Source organism: Grus americana, chromosome Z (assembly GCF_028858705.1).
Source record: "Grus americana isolate bGruAme1 chromosome Z, bGruAme1.mat, whole genome shotgun sequence".
NCBI classification, from domain to species: domain Eukaryota; kingdom Metazoa; phylum Chordata; class Aves; order Gruiformes; family Gruidae; genus Grus; species Grus americana.
This window is the reverse complement of record NC_072891.1, coordinates 1794020-1814080: the sequence shown is the minus strand read 5'-3', so window position 1 is coordinate 1814080 and position 20061 is coordinate 1794020. Positions and strand designations below refer to the sequence as shown.

General features: G+C 44.1%; 1 protein-coding gene across 1 annotated transcript in view; it reads left to right on the top strand.

Annotated features, from left to right (window-relative positions):
• The window catches only part of DCC (DCC netrin 1 receptor), a 366068-nt gene that overhangs the window by 328674 nt on the left and 17333 nt on the right, over nt 1–20061 (top strand). Inside the window, exons 23-26 of the mRNA XM_054809591.1 lie at nt 198–424; nt 3524–3640; nt 8261–8416; nt 16569–16781. Of these exons, the coding sequence (XP_054665566.1) occupies nt 198–424; nt 3524–3640; nt 8261–8416; nt 16569–16781 (713 nt within the window). The remainder of the gene's footprint in view (nt 1–197; nt 425–3523; nt 3641–8260; nt 8417–16568; nt 16782–20061) is intronic.

The window sequence follows — 20061 nt, the reverse complement described above, 5'->3', positions numbered from 1 at the left end:
AAAAAACGGCCCACCCTGCTCAGCCCCAGACCCATCCCCTGGAGCAAACTCCAGAAAGCACCACACCAGGATAACTGCTGTCCTTTGAAGGACTCAGCCAGAGGGGTTCCTCAGAAAGACACCAATGAGGAGACTCTTTGGTCTTATGAAGGGGAAAAATGTTCTTACGTGACAGTTTTGATCTTTCTTTGCTGCAGGAAACGCGCAACCCACAGCGCTGGTAAAAGGAAGGGCAGCCAGAAGGACCTGAGACCCCCGGATCTGTGGATACACCACGAGGAGATGGAAATGAAGAACATCGAGAAGCCGACGGGCTCAGACCCCGCAGGAAGGGACTCACCGATGCAGAGCTGCCAGGACATCACCCCCGTCAGCCACAGCCAGTCGGAAACGCAGCTGGGTACCAAGAGCACCCCACAGCCCGGTGAGGGGCTCCGAGGGCAGGAGAGGCAGAAATCAGCTGGGTTTCACTTGTAGATTTGGGGAAATTAGAATCACGGAATCCTAGAATGGTTTGAGTTAGAAGGGAGCTTTAAAGGATATCTAGTCCAACCCCATGCCATGTACTCCAAATTTCTGAAGTGACCTTGTTTCACATCTGAGCAAAGGAAAGGAATATGTGAGAGCCCCCAGGCTCCAAAGAGAGGGTTGGGCACTGGTGGAGGATGGGTGGTTCCTGGTGGAGGATGAGGCTTTGGGTCTCCACCTTCCCTCTGAGCAGCCCTGTGATCAAGCTCTCGGTAGCTCTCATCTTTTAGCTGGAAGTTCATAGAATCATCGAATCCTTAAGGTTGGAAAAGACCTCTAAGATCATCAAGTCCAACCGTCAACCCAACACCACCATGCCTACTAAACCATGTCCCCAAGTGCCACGTCTACACGGTTTTTGAACACCTCCAGGGATGGGGACTCCACCCCCTCTCTGGGCAGCCTGTTCCAATGCCTGACCACTCTTTCGGTGAAGACGTTTCTCCTAATCTCCAATCTAAATCTCCCCTGGCACAACTTGAGGCCGTTTCCTCTTGTCCCATCACTTGTTCCTTGGCAGAAGAGACCGACCCCCACCTGCCTACACCCTCCTTTCAGGCAGCTGTAGAGAGCCATCAGGTCTCCCCTCAGCCTCCTCTTCTCCAGGCTCAACACCCCCAGTTCCCTCAGCCGCTCCTCATCACACTTGTGCTCCAGACCCTGCACCAGCTTCTCTGCCCTTTTCTGGACACGCTCCAGCAGCTTATTTTTTTTCTCCATCACTAGCATACACATTTTCTTTAAATTAATTTGATACTGGTGGTTAGCGACCTTAGCCCGGCACATGGAGTCTCTAACACAGGACAAAACCTGGCAAGATCCAGGAGGAGATAGGAAGAATTGACAGTTCTTCTATGGGTGCCTGGAGAGATGGTCCTAGATGATTTTTGCAGTGATTTCAGACTAGGGGAAAACCCATCATTTTTTATTTTTACACCGTTCTAACTTTCTAAGTTCAGGAATTCAACTGGAAGTCAAATGTTACTAAATTTGCGTGCCGTGAAAAAGCAGAGAAAAACAGAGAGGAAAAAGGGGTGTGGAGAAGTAAGTGGGGAGAAAAAGAAATGAAAAACGGAGGAGAGGGAGAATATGATTAGGAAGAAGGTCAGCGGCATCACCAGGAGCAGACTTTGGGCTGAGAATTGCGACTGAGAAAGCTTACAGATATGAGGAAAGAAATTCTGGAGGAAAAAAATGTGCTTTCAGTGAAGTTTCCTCCTCCTTTTTTTAACCTTAGTGCAGACAGCACGTCACAGGTTTCGCTTTAGCTGATAACATTTTTTCCACCAGAATAATGGAAAGTCTTGGGTACAGGGGGGGGGAGCTAAACGCAGCACAGAAGTTGGAAAGCATAAACATATTTGTCTTGGGTTCATCGTGAACACATTGCTTTTGGGTGATGGAGCGAAAGAATTCCGGAACCTCAGTTGGGACCGTAAATAACGAAGGTGACTTTTTTTCAGACACCTCTGCTGGTTTTAGCCCTTTTCCATTGCTCCCGTTCTTGCGAGGAAAGAAAAGCTTTCCAGTTTCGAAAGGGATCGCATTTTCTTTTCTCTGACATTGTGTTTTGGGCTGATAGTTTGCTATTGAGAGGATAATTGCGACGCTGATTTCTGTGGGTTTTAACGCAAAGGTCCTTGTTATAGTAGACGTTGGGAAAACATAACCAGAAGATTCCCTTTGCCTAAACCGATTATTGCTGATGAGGAGGAGATGCTGAGCCAGGGCCCAGAAAGATCAATGGGAGAGCTCCGGTGATCGCAATCGAACGCGTGGTACAAAGTCATCACAGCGTATGAGCAAGTTAATGACAAAGGCCGGGCTGGATATTTTATGTGGAAACGCCTTGGACTGTAAATAAATGCCTTTATGTTTCTGCCTGTAACACGCGGTTCAGTAATAGCGGCCCTGGCTTTTCCCTAGCAATTAGCTCTTTGAACGGCCATCGATAGAAGACTTGGCATTTCAGTCCTGCAATTCAGAGGAGAGCGATTTGGGGGAAAAAAATAGTCTTTTCCTGCAAATTGGTTTTTTCATTTTTTAAGGCATATGCGTTCGCTTGGGTACCTCGGAGATGAATGTTCCGAGTGGGCGGCAAGCTTAACCGTATGACAGTATTAAACTGACTTCATCCATCGTTTATTAAAATATAAAAGTAACATAAATATAAGGTTCATGTGAGACAAGGTATGAAGAGAGAAATACAGCTTTTATTTCCTTCCACCGAACATCCCGTTCCAAGCACGCTTTCTCTCTGACAAGTGTATTCTCTAGAATTTTTGACTACTTGAAATATCCTCACGTGACTAAATTAACGCATCCGTATTTCAATATCTAATTTATATAGCTGCTGGGACAGTTTCGAATTGCATTGGACATCAGGCAGCGTATCTCAGCTCACAGATCTAGGCAGACGTGCAAGTTGTGATCCAGGAGCGAATAAGGGGAAGATCCAGGCACATCTTTAACTTGCCGCGGGTGCTGTAGAAAAGGCGCACGGGCTGGAATTGCCGCTGTGAATCTGTAATGCGGGCGGTCAGGACACAGGTCTTCGTGGTATCTCACAAAGAAGGGCGTTTTCAACCTTCAGATTTATTTCAAAGATCAATTTTTGGCTGCCAAGATGCGTAGGTGCCTGCATTCATGCGATCTTTTTCTGGTCTTGATACTTTATTTTTAAAATAAGTTTATATCAGGGAAGTTACAAGAAAAATGTCATATTTTTATGAAGTGAATGGGGATTTCAGGATAATTTCAGAGACAAAAAGAGGACGTGATATCTTAATTCTCTTACAGAAAAATGCAAACAATGAGTTTATTCAGAAAAGGCAGCCAAAAGAGTCTGTGCAGCTCTTTGCGGGTGATGCTATTTAACGATCGGTTAATATAACTGAATTCTAAAAAAAACCCCTATTGCTCTTTCTGCTGGATATAGGGCGAAGAGAAACGTTAATTTGCGGCATTTTCAACTGAGCTATTGGCTTTTCTCTAGGTCCTGAGACAGAAGATGTTGGAAGCAGCATGTCCACGTTAGAGCGCTCGCTTGCAGCCCGCAGAGCCACCCGTGCCAAGCTCATGATCCCCATGGATTCACAACCGAACAACCCTCGTGAGTACCAGGACCTTCCCCCAGCCCCCTTCTGCACCCCGCAAGTCGCGCTCGCCCACCCGTAGATCTCATTACGATCTTTCAAATGCGATCTAGTTATGCCTCATAAAGTTAAATAGCATTAGCAACGATTTCTTCATCTAAAAAATAAATAAATAAAAGGCCTGGAAGCTTGCCAGGGCTTCACAACGCATCGGTGGAAAAACTATGGAGAGAATTCGAAAATCACGCTTCTGCTAGACTCAGCCCAGGCTAAGCCTAAAGAGTCATCGTTTCTATTTTTACTAGGTGGATAGTGATGGATAAATCCCTCTGTCTCCCTATTTTAAAAACAGGGGTAAGAGTTCAAGCTGCCAGAGCTGAAGGCTTTGTGATACACAGATTTAAATTGTCGTGGTATTCCTATTCCTGTTCCTGTTCCCACCATCATCAACTATAATCAGCTGGACGTTATTGCAGTTCCTTCTCTCTTTTCTTTTGTCTGTAGTAGTTGGCCACACCACTATATGCTTTTTTTAATATGAGCCGCTCTCTTATAAAGCCAAGTAAATGAGGAGAAAGGATATTTTTACTAGGTGTTAAATTTTAGTGGCTACAGGGTGTTTATCGTTGAATGAATTTCATAGATGAAGTGCATCTTTTTCAAAGCAGCAAAGTACACGAGAAAGACAGGAAGGCTGGAGAACATTGGGTAGGTTCTCCCATCCTGCAGAACTTACCGAAATTTCTGAAGTGACCTTGTTTCACATCTGAGCAAAGGAAAGGAATATGTGAGAGCCCCCAGGCTCCAAAGAGAGGGTTGGGCACTGGTGGAGGATGGGTGGTTCCTGGTGGAGGATGAGGCTTTGGGTCTCCACCTTCCCTCTGAGCAGCCCTGTGATCAAGCTCTCGGTAGCTCTCATCTTTTAGCTGGAAGTTCATAGAATCATCGAATCCTTAAGGTTGGAAAAGACCTCTAAGATCATCAAGTCCAACCGTCAACCCAACACCACCATGCCTACTAAACCATGTCCCCAAGTGCCACGTCTACACGGTTTTTTGAACACCTCCAGGGATGGGGACTCCACCCCCTCTCTGGGCAGCCTGTTCCAATGCCTGACCACTCTTTCGGTGAAGAAATTTTCCCTGATCTCCAATCTAAACCTCCCCTGACCCAACTTGAGACCATTGTACCTTTGACCTCACAAAATAGATCCAATGAAATATCTATAGAAATTGGTCCATCTCTGTAAATAGTCTGAGTTAAGAAAAATGAAATTATACTGCCAGAAATCCATTTCATCACAAAATTTCTTTCTAGCTCTGATGGTTAAATGTAAGTGCCTATTTGTAGGTTTTTGGAAGGGCACATCACAAATGATATATTTAAAAAAAAATAGAAGGACCTGAATGAAGCGGAGAAGAGGGAATAACCTAGCGTGGCTTTGTTCAGTAAATTACTTAGTAGGAGCTAGTATTGGTTCCCTTAATTCGTGCTCAGTAGGGGTGCGATTCAGGTCATGCTGCTCAGCCTCAGCACCCAACCCGTACCAGGATAAACCACAGATACCCAGAGAGAGATGGAATTCCAGTTCTTCATGCCTTGGGCTGGACATAGCACCCACATTTCAACCTCCACCCTCTTTTAATATCTGGAAGAAAGACCCCTGGGTTGAGGCGGAGAAAGCTCTTACACCACGAGGCCGTGCCCTGGGAAATATTCCCGTCTTGTAGCCACACTAATCTCACAGTCGGGCAATTTGCCCTTTTTTTATTTATTTTTTTTTTTTTCAGTGGGATTCCTCCTGGCTTGGCCTGGGTTGAAGGAGGGCAGCAATCCAAGAAAATGGATTGACTTGGAGTGGTGTGAGCAAAATCAGAAGTGAATCATCGTAATTGCGATGGGTCAAGAGCAGTGTCAGTTAAATACAAGTCAAGTCGACGTTGTTCTGCAGCGTATAGATAAAAGTGCTTTTAAAGATAGTTAGGTTTTTTTCAGTCAAATGATGCATTTTGACAAATGATGTCCTCTTTTCTATTTATTTACATTTTCAACGGTATGAATCTAATCTACAGCGACAACATAGTATGATTGTTTGCAAATAATTAAACTCAGATTTATAAAAGCCCTATTTGTGCATTTGTGCAGGCCGAGTTATGCTTAATATGTTTCTTTCCCCAGAAAATAGAATCGAGGCTTTGTCAGATTAGATACTTTAATTAATTTCTCTCCGTTTGCCTGATACTGAAAGAAATTGGCAGCAGTGAGCAATTAGATTGAAGAAGCAACATCATAAATCCGAAGTAAAAAAAAAACCCCCACGTACTGTTCATTGTTAAATACCACATCTGGAAGTATTCATGCTCATCTCAATAATCAGCATTTGAAATCTTTGAGAACAAATATACTCCATAAAGCGCCTTTGCGTACGGAAGTGGAAGGAGCATAAACCAGATAAATTTGATAAGGTTTTAGCGAGATCTTTGCTGGCTCTAATGCTACTGAAATGCAGGCGGTCACCGAGGCTGTTGCATGGAGAGGAGTATTTCCAGAGAAAAATAATTGAGAAAGTCTTTGCAGGGTATCACATTCGAGTATTGCACCTGTAATTCCCCTCTTTTCTGTTTGTGATCTTTACTTACGGAAGACAAAAATAAAATGCTCGCAGAGTAAATCAGGTTGGAGAGGGATTTCTGCGGGGAGGATTTTTTTTTTTTCTGTTTATCTCCCTCCCTAAAATTGCAGAAAATCACAACAGTTCATTTTCTTTCAGGGAAATACGAACATGTCGACTCAGTTGCTTTGGCAGCCTTGAATACAATTCAAAATATCCTACTTTGTCATTTCTGTAAGCTGTTCTTGGGTGCTGCTTTTTTTTTATGTGATCCAGTACATTTTAAATGTAGACCAGCGTTTAGGGAGCTCCATGATTTGGTCAGGGAATTTCTGTTTTCAGTGTCTTAGTATATCAATATGAAGTGCAAATTCAATTGCTGACAGGCTATGACAGAACAGATTTGTTGTCATACCTGCTTGAAATTGCAAAGATTTATTGAAAATGTTTGATATGAGCTTTTCTCCGGCTTCTCTACAATAGAGCACTGCAATGAATAGTAATCCTGTCTTATTTTGAAAATGAAAGCGCTAGGTACCTACACCCTAAAAAGAAATGAAGGAATGGACTTTGAAAAACAAGTTGTTCTTTAATAGGATTCAATATTTTTCACTGTAGCGGCAATGTTATAAATATTGTCAATAAAAATGTCTTATACGGACAAAATGAAATGTCTGAATAGTAGAAATTCTCTTTTAAGAGCGGTTGAATTGAACCCAGCCAAATCTGAAGCTCAAATCACCCTGGTTGGCATTGCTTCGTGAGTTTTTTTCATCTCCACACTTGTCTGTTACCTCTGGAAGCGCAAAGTTGTCTCCTTGAAAGCCGTGTGCTTAAAAAAAAAAAACCACTTTATAAAGCCTTGGCACCGTCATGGCTTCTTGTGTGACCTTGGGCAGGCAGCCCAGTTTGCCACCCTGTGTAATGGATGTAGTAGGAGCTAGAAGTAATTGTAATGACTAAAAGTTTACAGCATTGTTTATAATTCACGTGTGAAAGGTGCAAAATAAGCCAAACGTTAGCATCAATGAGCCAAAAACCTCTGCTTATTGTTTAGCTAGGCAAAACTTGAATGAGAGTTTCCAAGTTTTTCCTAAAAGCTACAGAGAAATTTATGATTTGAATAGCATTATTATCACCCGTTCTTCAAGCACCGACTGGTGAAAATAAAGGAGATAATTCACAGCAACGCCTGAATTCAGCACACTGATCCTGGTTTTCAAATCGAAGTGGTTTCACTTGAATTTAACTCAAAAACCGTGTAGACGTGGCACTTGGGGACATGGTTTAGTAGGCATGGTGGTGTTGGGTTGATGGTTGGACTTGACGATCTTAGAGGTCTTTTCCAACCTTAAGGATTCGATGATTCTATGATTCTGTGATTCTATAACTCAACTTCAGCTTCAAACTTTGAGCTACTGGTTTGCTGGCACATCTCACCCCCGTTCCTTCCATTCCTGGGTGGGGAACGATGCCCAGCCAGCCTCAGCTGATGGGTCAACACGGGGGTCCCGTGCCACTGGGGACATCCCAGGGTGTCAGGGACATTGTTGTGAAGCTGGCACACATGATGGAAGAGTTGGAGGAGCCCACGTTCCTCCAGAGCAGCGGCTGGGGGCAGCAGGTTCTCCTAAGGCATCAGAAATGGCACCAGGGACTTGCGCTTAGACAACTGCAACAAGCCCTTAAATTGCCTGATCCAGTCATACTCGCTTTGTTTGTCGAGGGATCTAAAGCAACGCCCAAACTGTGGCTGAATAACTGGAACGCGGACAAAAAGCGATTTCATGTTACAGATAAGCGATCGCAAACTGCACTTGCAATTCTCCAGCGTGTCCCAAAGAGGCACGTTTCTGTATACAGAGGTGGCTTCCGTGGGCAGAGGCATCGTTTATACCGATCATATGGGTATTTTGCTTCGGAAAAGTGGTTGGTTTGGGTTCCCTACTGATTTTTTAATTTTTTGGTTTTTTTACATTTTCCAAAAGCATTCATTTAATCTCTCTCTCTCCTTCTTTCCTTGTAGCTGTTGTCAGTGCCATTCCGGTGCCAACACTAGAAAGTGCCCAGTACCCCGGAATCCTGCCGTCGCCCACCTGCGGATACCCACACCCGCAGTTCACCCTTCGGCCGGTGCCGTTCCCGACCCTCTCTGTGGACAGGACCTTTGGAGCAGGAAGAAGTCAGTACAGTGCTTTTCTTCTGCTCTTTGCTCTTGAAGTGCTTGGAAATAAATTGCTTTTTATCATTGGGGTGTATAAGCTCTAGCCAATGCAAATCACGCTGCCGTGCTTTTTGGGAGCCGGGATAAATCCGGTCTGGTAGCACCAACTGGCCGCCTCATCTCCAGCAGCAGCCCCAGTTGCAACTTCCAGTTTTTACTGAACGCTTTCAAAGTTCAAAGTCGTGGTGTCTCTAATCCAATCCTGTCTTTTCTGCGGGTCTGTCAGTCATTTCACTGTACTTTAATTTCCTTTGCTTTATTCATAAGGATATTCCCAGAAAAAAACCGCAGGCTTCAAGAGCTCTTCTTCATCCCAAGACAGAGTCTAGTATCATCACTCATTAAAATCATCCACGATAGCACTTACACGACCTCTCCACACAGTGTCTTCCCAGGCTTAGCTGCCAGAAACATTTTCTTTAATATTTAGCTTGCTAAAATTTAAGCCAATTGGTTCTTGATTCGATCGTAGCGGACATAGAGAACAGTTTCTTTTCTTCCTTTCGCAGATCCTTTTATACGCGTGCGTACTGTTAGCCCATCTCCCATCGTCTCTTCTCTGGAGTGAGCTCTGTATTCATATTTGCTCCTCTGCGGTAACAGATTTGTGGTTTATCTGTTCCCGGAACCGTTCCTCACCTTAGCGCGACGTGGGGAAAGCACGCACGCAGCGCGAGCGCCCGGCCTCACCTTCACAACTTCTTCGTAAGCCTCTGCCGCACCGGCAGCCATCTGTTCTTTGTTCAAGCCTAACGAGCATGCTCTGGCATATTAATTTTATAGTTGGAGGGCTCATATTTTCATATAATTCTCCCTTAACTCTACTGCATATCAAGTCTGAATTATTGACAGATTGGTGTCAATCTGTGACACGTGGGTTTTTTCACATCACAGCCTGTGCTGCTGGTCCGTGGGGAACTCGTCTTGAAATGACTGATTTTTTTTTCCTCCTATTTGATTGTTACGTTCAGACAGGTCCTTGGGGACCGGTAATTGAAATCCAGCGGTGGGTTTGTAAGTAAAAGATGGGTTCAGGTGTCCTAGTCATCACCCCGATGCCGTTCCCCCTCTCTTCAGTGTGGTCGCTGAGGTCCTTTCAAAGCTAGATGGCAATTTCCGCCGGAGGGCCTCGCTGGCAGAATCAGGTTTTGATCTGCTGCTTCGATTAAGACCAAACCCACCACAAATACAACGTACAGAACCAGAGTAGGTTCAGTTTCTCGCTCGACATACATTAGATGTTGGGGAATAGAAATAAAATTAACTACCTTGTGCCCGATCATAGAGATAGAGTTAAAAAAAATTTGAAGACTGAATTGTTTGCTCAGCCATCATCATCTCCACCTGCTCATGAAGGACCTGAGCATCTTCAGTCCTCAGATCCAAAGTCCAGCTGTGAAAGCGAGGGAGGTTTCCCTAGTTCTACCGATGCCTCAGGGAGCCGGAAAATTCCATACGGAGCGGTGCCTGGGACACGATTGCCGAGGGATACGTTAGGCACAACCCCCAAAATCACACATCCCTAGTGCATTCAGCTTCTGCCTGAACCAACCTCTGGATTTATACATGTAGTAGTCTGGAGATGAGATCTTCAAAAAGAGGAATGTCTTTGAAATCATGTTGGATCCAACGGCAGTTCCTGGAGGAAGGGCTCTATAGAAAGGTATGGGTTTGCCCAAGTCTTTCAGGTGCGGCGCACTTGAGAATTGAACAGAAGATAGCTAATACTCAAAAGTTTTCTGAATACAAACCAGCTTTAATTAGTCAGAAGAACTGATGGGCCTTGAAAAAGCTCAAACAGTGAAGATTTCAGATAATTTGGGCAATTTCCCATGAAATAATTCAAAAAGCAGTAGACATAACCTTGTTTGGATAACGGCTATTTCAGATTATTGAGGTCTGGGTAATCAAGACTGCGTGGTGTTTCAAAAATGATCTAAGCCCGTTACGATGCGCAATCACAACCTGTTCTAGCCGTTGCAGTTGGTCTCTCCGGCGAAGGCTGTTGACTTCCAAAGCTCCCAGATCATACAAAATACCTCCGAACGCAACATTCTCTTCCTTCGCCGCGCCTTATATTTTCACCGCCGCAGCAATGAAGCGAGCGCGCGGACAAGGACGTGGAAATAGTGTTTGTTTTCTAGTGACACTTGACACGGGCAGAACCAGCCAAGCAGTTCGCTAGGTTTATGTAATGGCAAAGTTCATTATTTTTCAGTCCGAGGAGGGATGAAGGGATATCAAAGTATATTTCTAATATGACGCTTGAAGCTTTTCTCAGCGCCGGCGCTGTTGCTGCCGAATAGAAGCGCTGGCGATGTCAGCCCGTCTGGGAGAGCGGTCAATCTCCAGCGCATCCGACTGAAAAGCAGCTGCTTCGTTCGTGGCTCACCTCCCTCTGCCTCCCTGACCGCCTCGCTGCAGCAGAGAACGGGGAGAGATCAACAAAACGACTCTTAACGCTTTGAATTTATTTATTTTTTTGGCTGTTTTCTTAATACGATCATGCGGTTGAGAGCAACTAGCAGTTAAAGAGACTATAGAAACGCTACATAAAGCTTTTTGGTTTTTTTTTTTTTTGGTGTGTTTCACCCCTCGGTGAAAAAAATTCTCTTGACGCTTGACCAATTGCAGCCGTGTCTGAAAAAGAAATACCTGGCAATAATTCCTCTGGGACCGAGCCTACCTGCGGTACTGCACGACCGAGCACCCTATTGATCAAGATGTAGCAATCCCTGAATAAATCATACGCCGTGCCATTAGCGAGGGTGTCGCTCTGCATCCTGCCGTACAGAGAATGCTCAAACGCCTTCCTCTGCTTCCAAAGGCCTTTTTCATTGACCCGAAGATTCGAGCGCTGCAACTTATCTTTAGGACAAATGTTCTACTGAAGAGGAAACTAAAGAAAAACGAAAGGAGAGTCAAGCCCCGGCCAGAGCTTGAGTAATAACCTGACTTGCCTGTTTGATCACTGCTGACGACACCACCAGCCATAAAATACAATTGCTAAATATCAATTTTTGCCAGACAGCAAGCACCTCTGAGCCGTAATGAAGTGACTGTTGTCTGGTCAGCAACCTTTCCCGTGGTTTGCCTTCTCCTTCAGAGCTCCGTGGCACCCGCTGCTCGCAATGTTACCGAGTTGGGTAGGAGAAGACGGTGACATGCCTAGCTTGCCATGGGTTACAGAGGGAAGAGGATGCTCATTTTTACCTCTGCCACAGCCGTTGGAGAACGCTGAGCCATCACGGTCTCCAGTAGGGAAAGAAGAGAGCTGGGGGAAACCATCTCCCACTTGGGAGGTACTGGGGTGGCCCCATCTCCATCCTGCCCCACCTCCACGCCGGTCAGCAGAAACAGACTGTATTCTGGTCCCATCCTGACCACGCTTTTACAGGAGGCAGAGTGCTCGTCGTCAGGCTAACCGTAAAGACTACAGCTGGTCTAACAAACAGCACCGTTTTTAGAGGGAGGTGTTCATCAGTGTATCGCCCTAATAATCTACACGACGAAAACTTGGAGATGTTCAGAACACACGTTTGTTTTTTTTTTAAATAAAGATATATTATTTTCCAGTATTAAAAAGAACGATTGAAAATTGTGTAAACCAGAACAACAAACCAACAATTATATTAATAGCTTGAGATGATAGCCACAGAGAAGTATTGTGGAATGGAGATAACTTTACCTACATTAATCTGTTAAAGTGAGATGCCCTAAAGCAAATGTGTCCTGAGCACATTTCTTCTTGGAGTTGGCTTTCTGGCTGTGAACAGTCAGCTCTGCAGTGAGCTCATCCAGCTGGGAAGCTTCAATCCCTTCTACCAGAGTAGCTGCATTCTGGACTTAGTGGGAATGGTCATTTTTATTATTATCATGAGCAGATACGGAATAAAGTTCAGTCATGTTAAGTCCCCATCTACCGTCACATACTTTGAATTGTTATTTACCTTTTGTTTTCAATCCGTATTGATTTTTCATCACCTGAGACTGTGGCAGAGCCAATAGCTACAAATCCAAGTAGGAATCTTTCCAGTGTTGCTTCTTAATAGAAGCTATACAATGTAAAAATATGTTCAGAGACCTAAATTCATTAAACTGGTTACCAGCATTGCACCAACCAACAATTACGCAAAAGCGAAGGGAAGATCAAAAGACTTTGTATCAGATATTTATTCTTCTGCTTGGTGAGCAGTGTCCATGGCCGTTGAAGTTCAAAGCAAGCTCATTCTCGATGTTCCTCACACATAAAATGAATGGGAGCAGGGCTTTATCCAAGGCTTCTCCAAAGCAATTGGACACCTTAATTGGTTGTACTGGGCTTTAGAACAGATCTTCATGTATAGCATAATATTTTCTTTACTCTGGCAAAATGTTTTACTAAATTCAAGAGTGAAAGACCACAGCTGGAATGCAGCATGGTATTATCTGCTTCATCTTAAAGGTCAATTGGGAGTCTACTTTCTGAAAAAAAAAAAAAAAAAAAAAAAAAGGTGATAATTGGATCAGTACAAATAATCAGAATTCTTGGGCACTTCTGTTGAGGTGTATGAAGGCAAATATCTGGCAGCTAGGCAGGGGATTGATGTAGGTGATGTGGGCAGCAGTGGTGATGTGCTCATCTTCATCCATCCTTCAAATAAACAATCCATCCTCTCTTCCTGCAGGGACTTGAGTGAATTGCAAATTGATGGTTCTCATTATGTTTGCAAGCGTGCACATCTTATTTTAGAAGAAAGTCTTCTCAAGCATGAAGCACTTTCATTAGACCACTTACCTTCACTATTTAAATCCCAACTCTAGCTTCTAATTTGAATAGAGTCATCACACCTTTCTTTTCAGTAATAGCTGGAGGATAACCTGAAATCTTTTATGTAGTGATGGTTATGTAGGTCTCCAGATTTTACAACTAAATCTATAAGATAAAACATACCCATACGGTAAAGCAGTAATTTAATAGCCTTTTAATGCCGAGACCGTTATGCTGATGCTAGCTGATGGAGCTGATACAGCTTTGTTATGAGAGCACCACGGCAGAAAGTATCAAGAAGGGTGTTTGATGATGAGTAGCAGTAAGCGTCTGGCTTGCTCGTTTCTCCAAGCAGGTCAAGAGCCTACCAAAAGAACTGTCCCTAAGGACACAATGAAAAGTGTTGGGCTCCGTAGGAAGAAGACTTCGGCAAACATGTCAAAAGACATTTTGAGGTTAAAACCATAGACAAAGGGCTTTATTTTTACATTAAGCAAAGGCCTGGCCAAGGATTTGCTCCAGAAAACATTAGAACCTCAGATGCGTACCTCTGCGAGACTCAGATGCTATTTTGCGTCTTCCTTGACTAGGGCAGGGTGAAGGGAGAGAAGAGCCCACTGCTCGTGGTAGCCTAGAGCAGCAACACGCTGTGACACCTTCTTGAGTGTGTGAGCAGCGAGTAAGGGTGGAATGAGCTAAACTATCGTTCCTCCTCTACCGTGTGACACATGACCTCAATATCTCTGGCCGCCTTAAGGGGAATGTTAGCCCTCAGAGAAGAAAAGAGAGGAATCTGCTGGGCAAGGAAGGAAATGGAAGAGCAGAGCTAGGGTAATGGCGTGATAATGCAAAGAATCTTGAGGGTGAAAACAAGGAAAATGAGCCACAGTTGAGCGAACTTTCACAAACTGTAGACGATTTTGACCTTGGTCTGATCCTGTAGTTGGGTTCCTAGCCGTGGCGTTCAATACTGCCAGGGATGTCTGCGATATTGCCATAGGAACAAGCAATGGGGCTCTGGAAATGAGGAAAAAAATCCTCATTTCCATTTTGCAAAATTGTTTTGCCACTTAGTAGGTTGTAATTACTTATATACTTTGACATTAATTATTATAAAATGCCTTGAGAGTTGACTTGGCTGTGTAATTGCATGTTATTTGCACAATGAGTTCTGGTTGTTGCAGCAAGCTTTGAAAGAAACCAGATCCTCTGGAGCATTTTGGGTCCCAGTATAATAACTAATTCTGATAGCTATGTGTCAGGAAGGTTGTTTTCTTCAGTAAAAGGTTGAGCTTTTCCTAGATTTCTGTTTCCTGCCACGAGCTACATGATTAACTCTTGTGCTGTGAGCCAGCCTGGCTGGCGTAGACACTGTGGAGACACGGGACAACACCAACACGCTCAAATTAAAGAAGTTCCTGTTGTGATCAGGCTCTTCACTTTACCAGTTTGCTGCTTTCCACTGTTCTGCTTGCAAATAACGTCAGGGCACTCTCGCCGAGAGGAGAACTTTCTCCAGTCCTGCTCCTCGGGGCCGTGGACAGGGGCCAGGAGAGGCCACAGGCCCAAGCTCTGGGGAAGCCTCAACGGCACTCGTGATGCAGGATTTGGGAAAGAAGATATGAGATGGTGTTTTCGATCCAATTCTCTTATTCTTGTCCTGCAAGAGGAAGAAAATAGACGTGGAAGTGCCATGGGGAAATGAACTTCTTGCTGCCATCCGTAAAGCACCGCAGCAGACCTACAGTTACCAGGCCTCCTTGTAATTAGTTCTTAACTAGTTTGGCTTGTCGTGGTAGGCACAGTGGTCAGGAAGAGATTCTAAAGTTTTTAAACCTGTGAAGAACGTTGTTTAGTCCAATTACGGTTCCCTTACAAGAACAAAATAATCTATTTTCTTTGGAATTCTTTTTTCTTTGCTTATTTTCAAGTCTGAATAACGCGGTCCGGTGTTGTGTCCTGGTGTAAACAGCAGCAGCGAGTTTCTCTTCATGACCAAGAGTCAGCGTTAGGTAAAGAGCAGCGCCATAAATCTGGGCAACGCCACCGGGATGTGTGAGTGCGCATCCCACCTCTTGCTGTCTTCTGTCCCTCTTCCTGCGCAGCATCTCCTACACCGCACACACTCCACAGAAGATGCTCTGATTTTAGACTGCAGGATTAGAAGTTTTTGCGTCTCATGAGTTTCAAGAAAACCTTTTTTCTGCATTCAAAGTACTGGCGATGTTAAACAACCCTGGGGACCACACCCATCCTGAAAACTGTACAGTCAGAATAATATCGTAATTTGTAGTTTGGCTACGACATGAGTTGATTCTTTGATAGAATCCTAGAATGCTTTGGGTGGGAAGGGACCTCAAAGCCCACCCAGTCCCACCCCCTGCCATGGGCAGGGACCCCCTCCACTAGCCCAGCTTGCCCAAAGCCCCATCCAACCTGGCCTTGACCACTGCCAGGGAGCCAGGGGCAGCCACAGCTTCTCTGGGCAACCTGTGCCAGGGCCTCAGCACCCTCACAGGGAAGGATTTCTGCCTCACATCTCATCTCCATCTCCCCTCTTTTAGTTTAAACCCATTACCCCTTGTAAAAGAAAAAAAAAACTAAAAAAAAAAAAAAGCGCTTTTCTCTTTGTCTTAACCTTTATTTTCCTTAATACTACATTTGTTTCTGTTTTCTGGCATGGAAAGTCCATGACAGAGGTTGATACTGAAAGCTTCTTTCAAGAAACACTGCAGAACATAGGGAAGCTGCGGAAGGTGTCTTTTATATGAGAAGGTTGACATGGAACATTTAAATCTTCTTTAAAGACTTGACTTTGAATATAGCATAATAAACCAGCAACCTACTGCTTTGGCACACTAAATGGTACAGCTGTCTCAAGGGAAAACAATATTGGTGATTGGTTATGTGGCAATTAAGTATTCTTTGTCTCCAGCTTTTCTCCGCTGTGACTAGAACACTACCGTCTTGCTGAATGTAACGAGTTTCCGTAGTCGTAGCTTCTTTCAGTCTCCACGTGATGTATTCATGCGTTTATTGATTTTTAATATTTAAAAGCAGATAGAGCGGAAAGCGAGAGAGGAGGAGGTAAAAAAATATCGTGCTTGCTTTTCGTTTAAAGGAAGATGTAGTGAGCTTCAAACAGCACACGGCCACTCTGAGGAACATCTGGTTTTTAATGCGTCTGCCAATAACTTTTGATGGAACTGTTTACTCATTTCCTGCACCTTCTTGGAGGGCGGAGGCTGATGCTGTCCTTTCTGCTGAAAATGACCCTAAAAATAGGAAACGGGACATAAAAATTACATCAGTCATAGTTCTTGGGGGTTTTATTTATTTTTTTTTACTATTCTCTTGCAGCTGTAAACGAAGCCCCAGCACCACAGCAGCCATCCTTGCTCCCGCAGACGCAGCCCGAGCACTCCAACAACGAGGACGCCCCGAGCAGAACCATCCCCACCGCCTGCGTCCGCCCTACTCACCCTCTCCGCAGCTTTGCCAACCCCTTGCTACCTCCGCCCATGAGTGCAATAGAACCGAAAGTCCCTTACACACCACTTCTGTCTCAAACAGGTAAGAGTGGAGGGGGGGAGAGTCTCCGGTACCACTCATCCGAACCACTGACTTGCAATTTGTGAGGAAATAGAGAGTACAAGACTGTCCCGTACCTCGAAGAAATAGCCGCGAACGCTCGCGGAATGGAAAGTGGCTATATACGATTTCATGATAACAATCCACTATTTCACTCTGGCAACCTGGAATAAAAATTGAGGACAAGGCAATAGCTTAAAATCAGAGTTAACAAGTAAGCGATAAAAACGAATTCAATGAGATGCCAAATGAATCGCTTGGTCTTGTTTCCAGCCTCCCGTTACGCTACACCAAGTTGAACCAGCGCCAAACGCTTGAGCCTTGTTTCAAGGCTTGCCTTTTCAATAATGGAAGGACTATTTATGTACGCTGGAAAAGAACTGACTGCAATCCACTCCAGCGCGCAGCCTACTTAAAAATTAAATGGCAAGCGCGCGAGGGACAGAAAGAAAATTATCGTTAAAAAAAAAAAAAGGAAAGGCTGTAGAGTAGTGCCACTGGTGAACGAAGCTGGTTTCGGGGTCAGATGACACGGTTGCATGTGGCTGTAGTGAAACTTTCGTGGGTAGGGGGCATGGCAGAGCAAGAGGGGACGGTGCCTCTCCAGCTCCCTTCTGGGTTTGTTTCCTAGAAAAACCCTTTTAAAACTTCACCGTTGGATCAAATGAGAACGTTTGTGTGGTAGATACGGTATCTGCTTTGTTCATAAAGCAGACCTAGTGCTAGGATTGGTCTTCACGTGAACTGGTGTAATTTGGGTAACGCTATTTGCCTTAGTAACCCTAACTACTAGAGCTGTTAAGGAGAGAAAAAAAAAAAAAAAGAGGGGATTGCAAGCTGGTGTCTCATTTTAACTGTTTGCCCTACTCCTTTAGCTTGGATAATCTCCAGTTTGGCTCAGCCAGCCTTTGAGATTTCAGCTGTACTATTCTCATCCTGCTTTCTTGCCATACAGCATATGTTAGGTCGATGTTTGCAACAAGCAAGCTACCAAAACGTCTCCGCATTTTTACGGGAAGCACCTGCTATCCATCAGCAAGTAATCCAGTTTTTGACAGCAGACAGAAGTAGATAAATCCTTTTTTGTTGGAGAACTGCTTTTGCCAAATAGTGCAGCTGAATTATTTTTTATATATAATAGAGTCCATTCATCTTTACGTAGTACTGCATTTTACTTTATGAGGATCCGATGCCACTCGTCTTACTCTAGCGAGTAAGCCTGGTTACCTCGAGAGGAGTAGTTGTTCCGTAAATCAATCAGAGTTTACATTTTACCCATGATAATTGGGGGGGGTGACGTGAAGAGAGAGGAAGTCGAGGCATGTTACTAATCTTCATAAAGTATCCCATCATCCTGAAAAATAAAATTGCCTTTTTTTAGGGTAAGTAATCTTACGTAAGCGGATGCAATGTTGCCTACAAGCAACGTATAGGACTTTGTTATTAGGCGAAATTAAGATCGGAAAGTTTATGGCAATAAACTGCCATAAAGCAATGGAAATAGATGAAGCAAATGCTAAAACAATGAAAACCAGCTGTCGTGCTGGACTCTGTCACATAAATTAAAACAAGTTGTTGGGTTATATATATGGCCTTCAAACTATCGTATTCACTGTTACACTGAAAGCACAATTTTTACTTTTTAGAATTGCGTGTAACTTCATTTCTGATCTGCCTCTAGCTATTTTGTGGTGTTGGGCGCTATTTATTTCTCTGTTTTCGCTTGCTTTTCTCAATGTACTTGTCCTCAGAGTCATTAGCCAGACCGATGTTGTCTCCTTTACCAGTTTCTTGCAGAAAGGTTTCCTCGGTAGATGTTAACTTCCATTTCTGCCGGTGTGCAGAGCTGATCCCGGATCCACGCACGATCCCTCAAAACTAGGTGGCTCTTTCAGTTCCCGCTCCCGAATCCCCCTCCTCTGGAACCCAGAGCTCTCTTCTTTTCACTTAAAACGGGAGGGGAGAGAGAAAGCGTCGCAAAAGAGATGTCAAGAAACAGCGCTTCATTTCTCCAGCAATTCTGAGTATTTAATAGTACCCATTAGCATCTCAGCCATAGTTAGATACCCGTGAAAGGGAAATTTTGAAGACATTTGGTGACTTTACAAAGCTGGTGATGTATTTCTCTATTTGAAAAAAAAAATAAACCTCCTGGAAAAGATGACCGACACGTCCCTGCACAGTCGTTCCTCCCTAGTCCCCACGGGCAGAGCAAAGGTGGCCAAGCTCTCTGAAGGCCAACTGAGATCATTCCCTTATGGACCATGTCTGCTAATTACACCCCACTTAGGGACATCCCAAGTTTAAAAGGCTCTTAGCAAATTCCCACGTTGGAATTTTTCTTAACTCAGACTATTTACAGAGATGGACCAATTCCTATAGATTTTTGATTGGATCCGTTCTGTGAGGTCAAAGGTAGAATGGTCTCAAGTTGCATAAGGGGAGGTTTAGATTGGAGATCAGGGAAAATGTCTTCACCGAAAGAGTGGTCAGGCATTGGAACAGGCTGCCCAGAGAGGGGGTGGAGTCCCCATCCCTGGGGGTGTTCAAAAACCGTGTAGACGTGGCACTTGGGGGCATGGTTTAGTAGGCATGGTGGTGTTGGGTTGACGGTTGGACTTGATGGTCTTAGAGGTCTTTTCCAACCTTAAGGATTCGATGATTCTGTGATTCAAGAAAGTAATGGGACAATAAGTAATGGACTCATCATCACATAAACCAATAAACTACTCTTCGCTTTGCTGTCCTATTTTTTAAATTCATGTCAAGCAGGTGTCTTATCCCTTCAGACAACACTTAACAAGTGCAACGGTCCTGCAGAATTCAGAAGGGGAGAAGGCAACAGAGAACTGCAGAGATTGATCCAGAGGTTTCCAGCAAAGACTTTAAAAAGCAGGAACCTGAAGTTAAGCTGATGGAAATTGGTTTTTGGATCGTGCCCAGAGAAGAGATGAGCACAGGGCTTTTTCGTGGCTTTGATTGACCTGATGCTAAAAGGAGATACCTCCTCTAATATTTTATCTATTCACTAGATCTCTGTAGTGGCATGATAATTAGCTGTTAGACTCTATCTTTTGGTTCATAAAAAAGACATATAGAGATCATTATTCAATCGTGGGGGATGTTGCCATGAGGATATAGATAAATATTTAAAAGGCTGTGCTTCTGGTTTGGGGTCATGACATCAGCCTAATCCAGAGCTAAAATTTGCCGTTTTTCTTCTTTTTTTTTTCTTTTTTTTTTTCTTTTTTCTTTTTTTTCC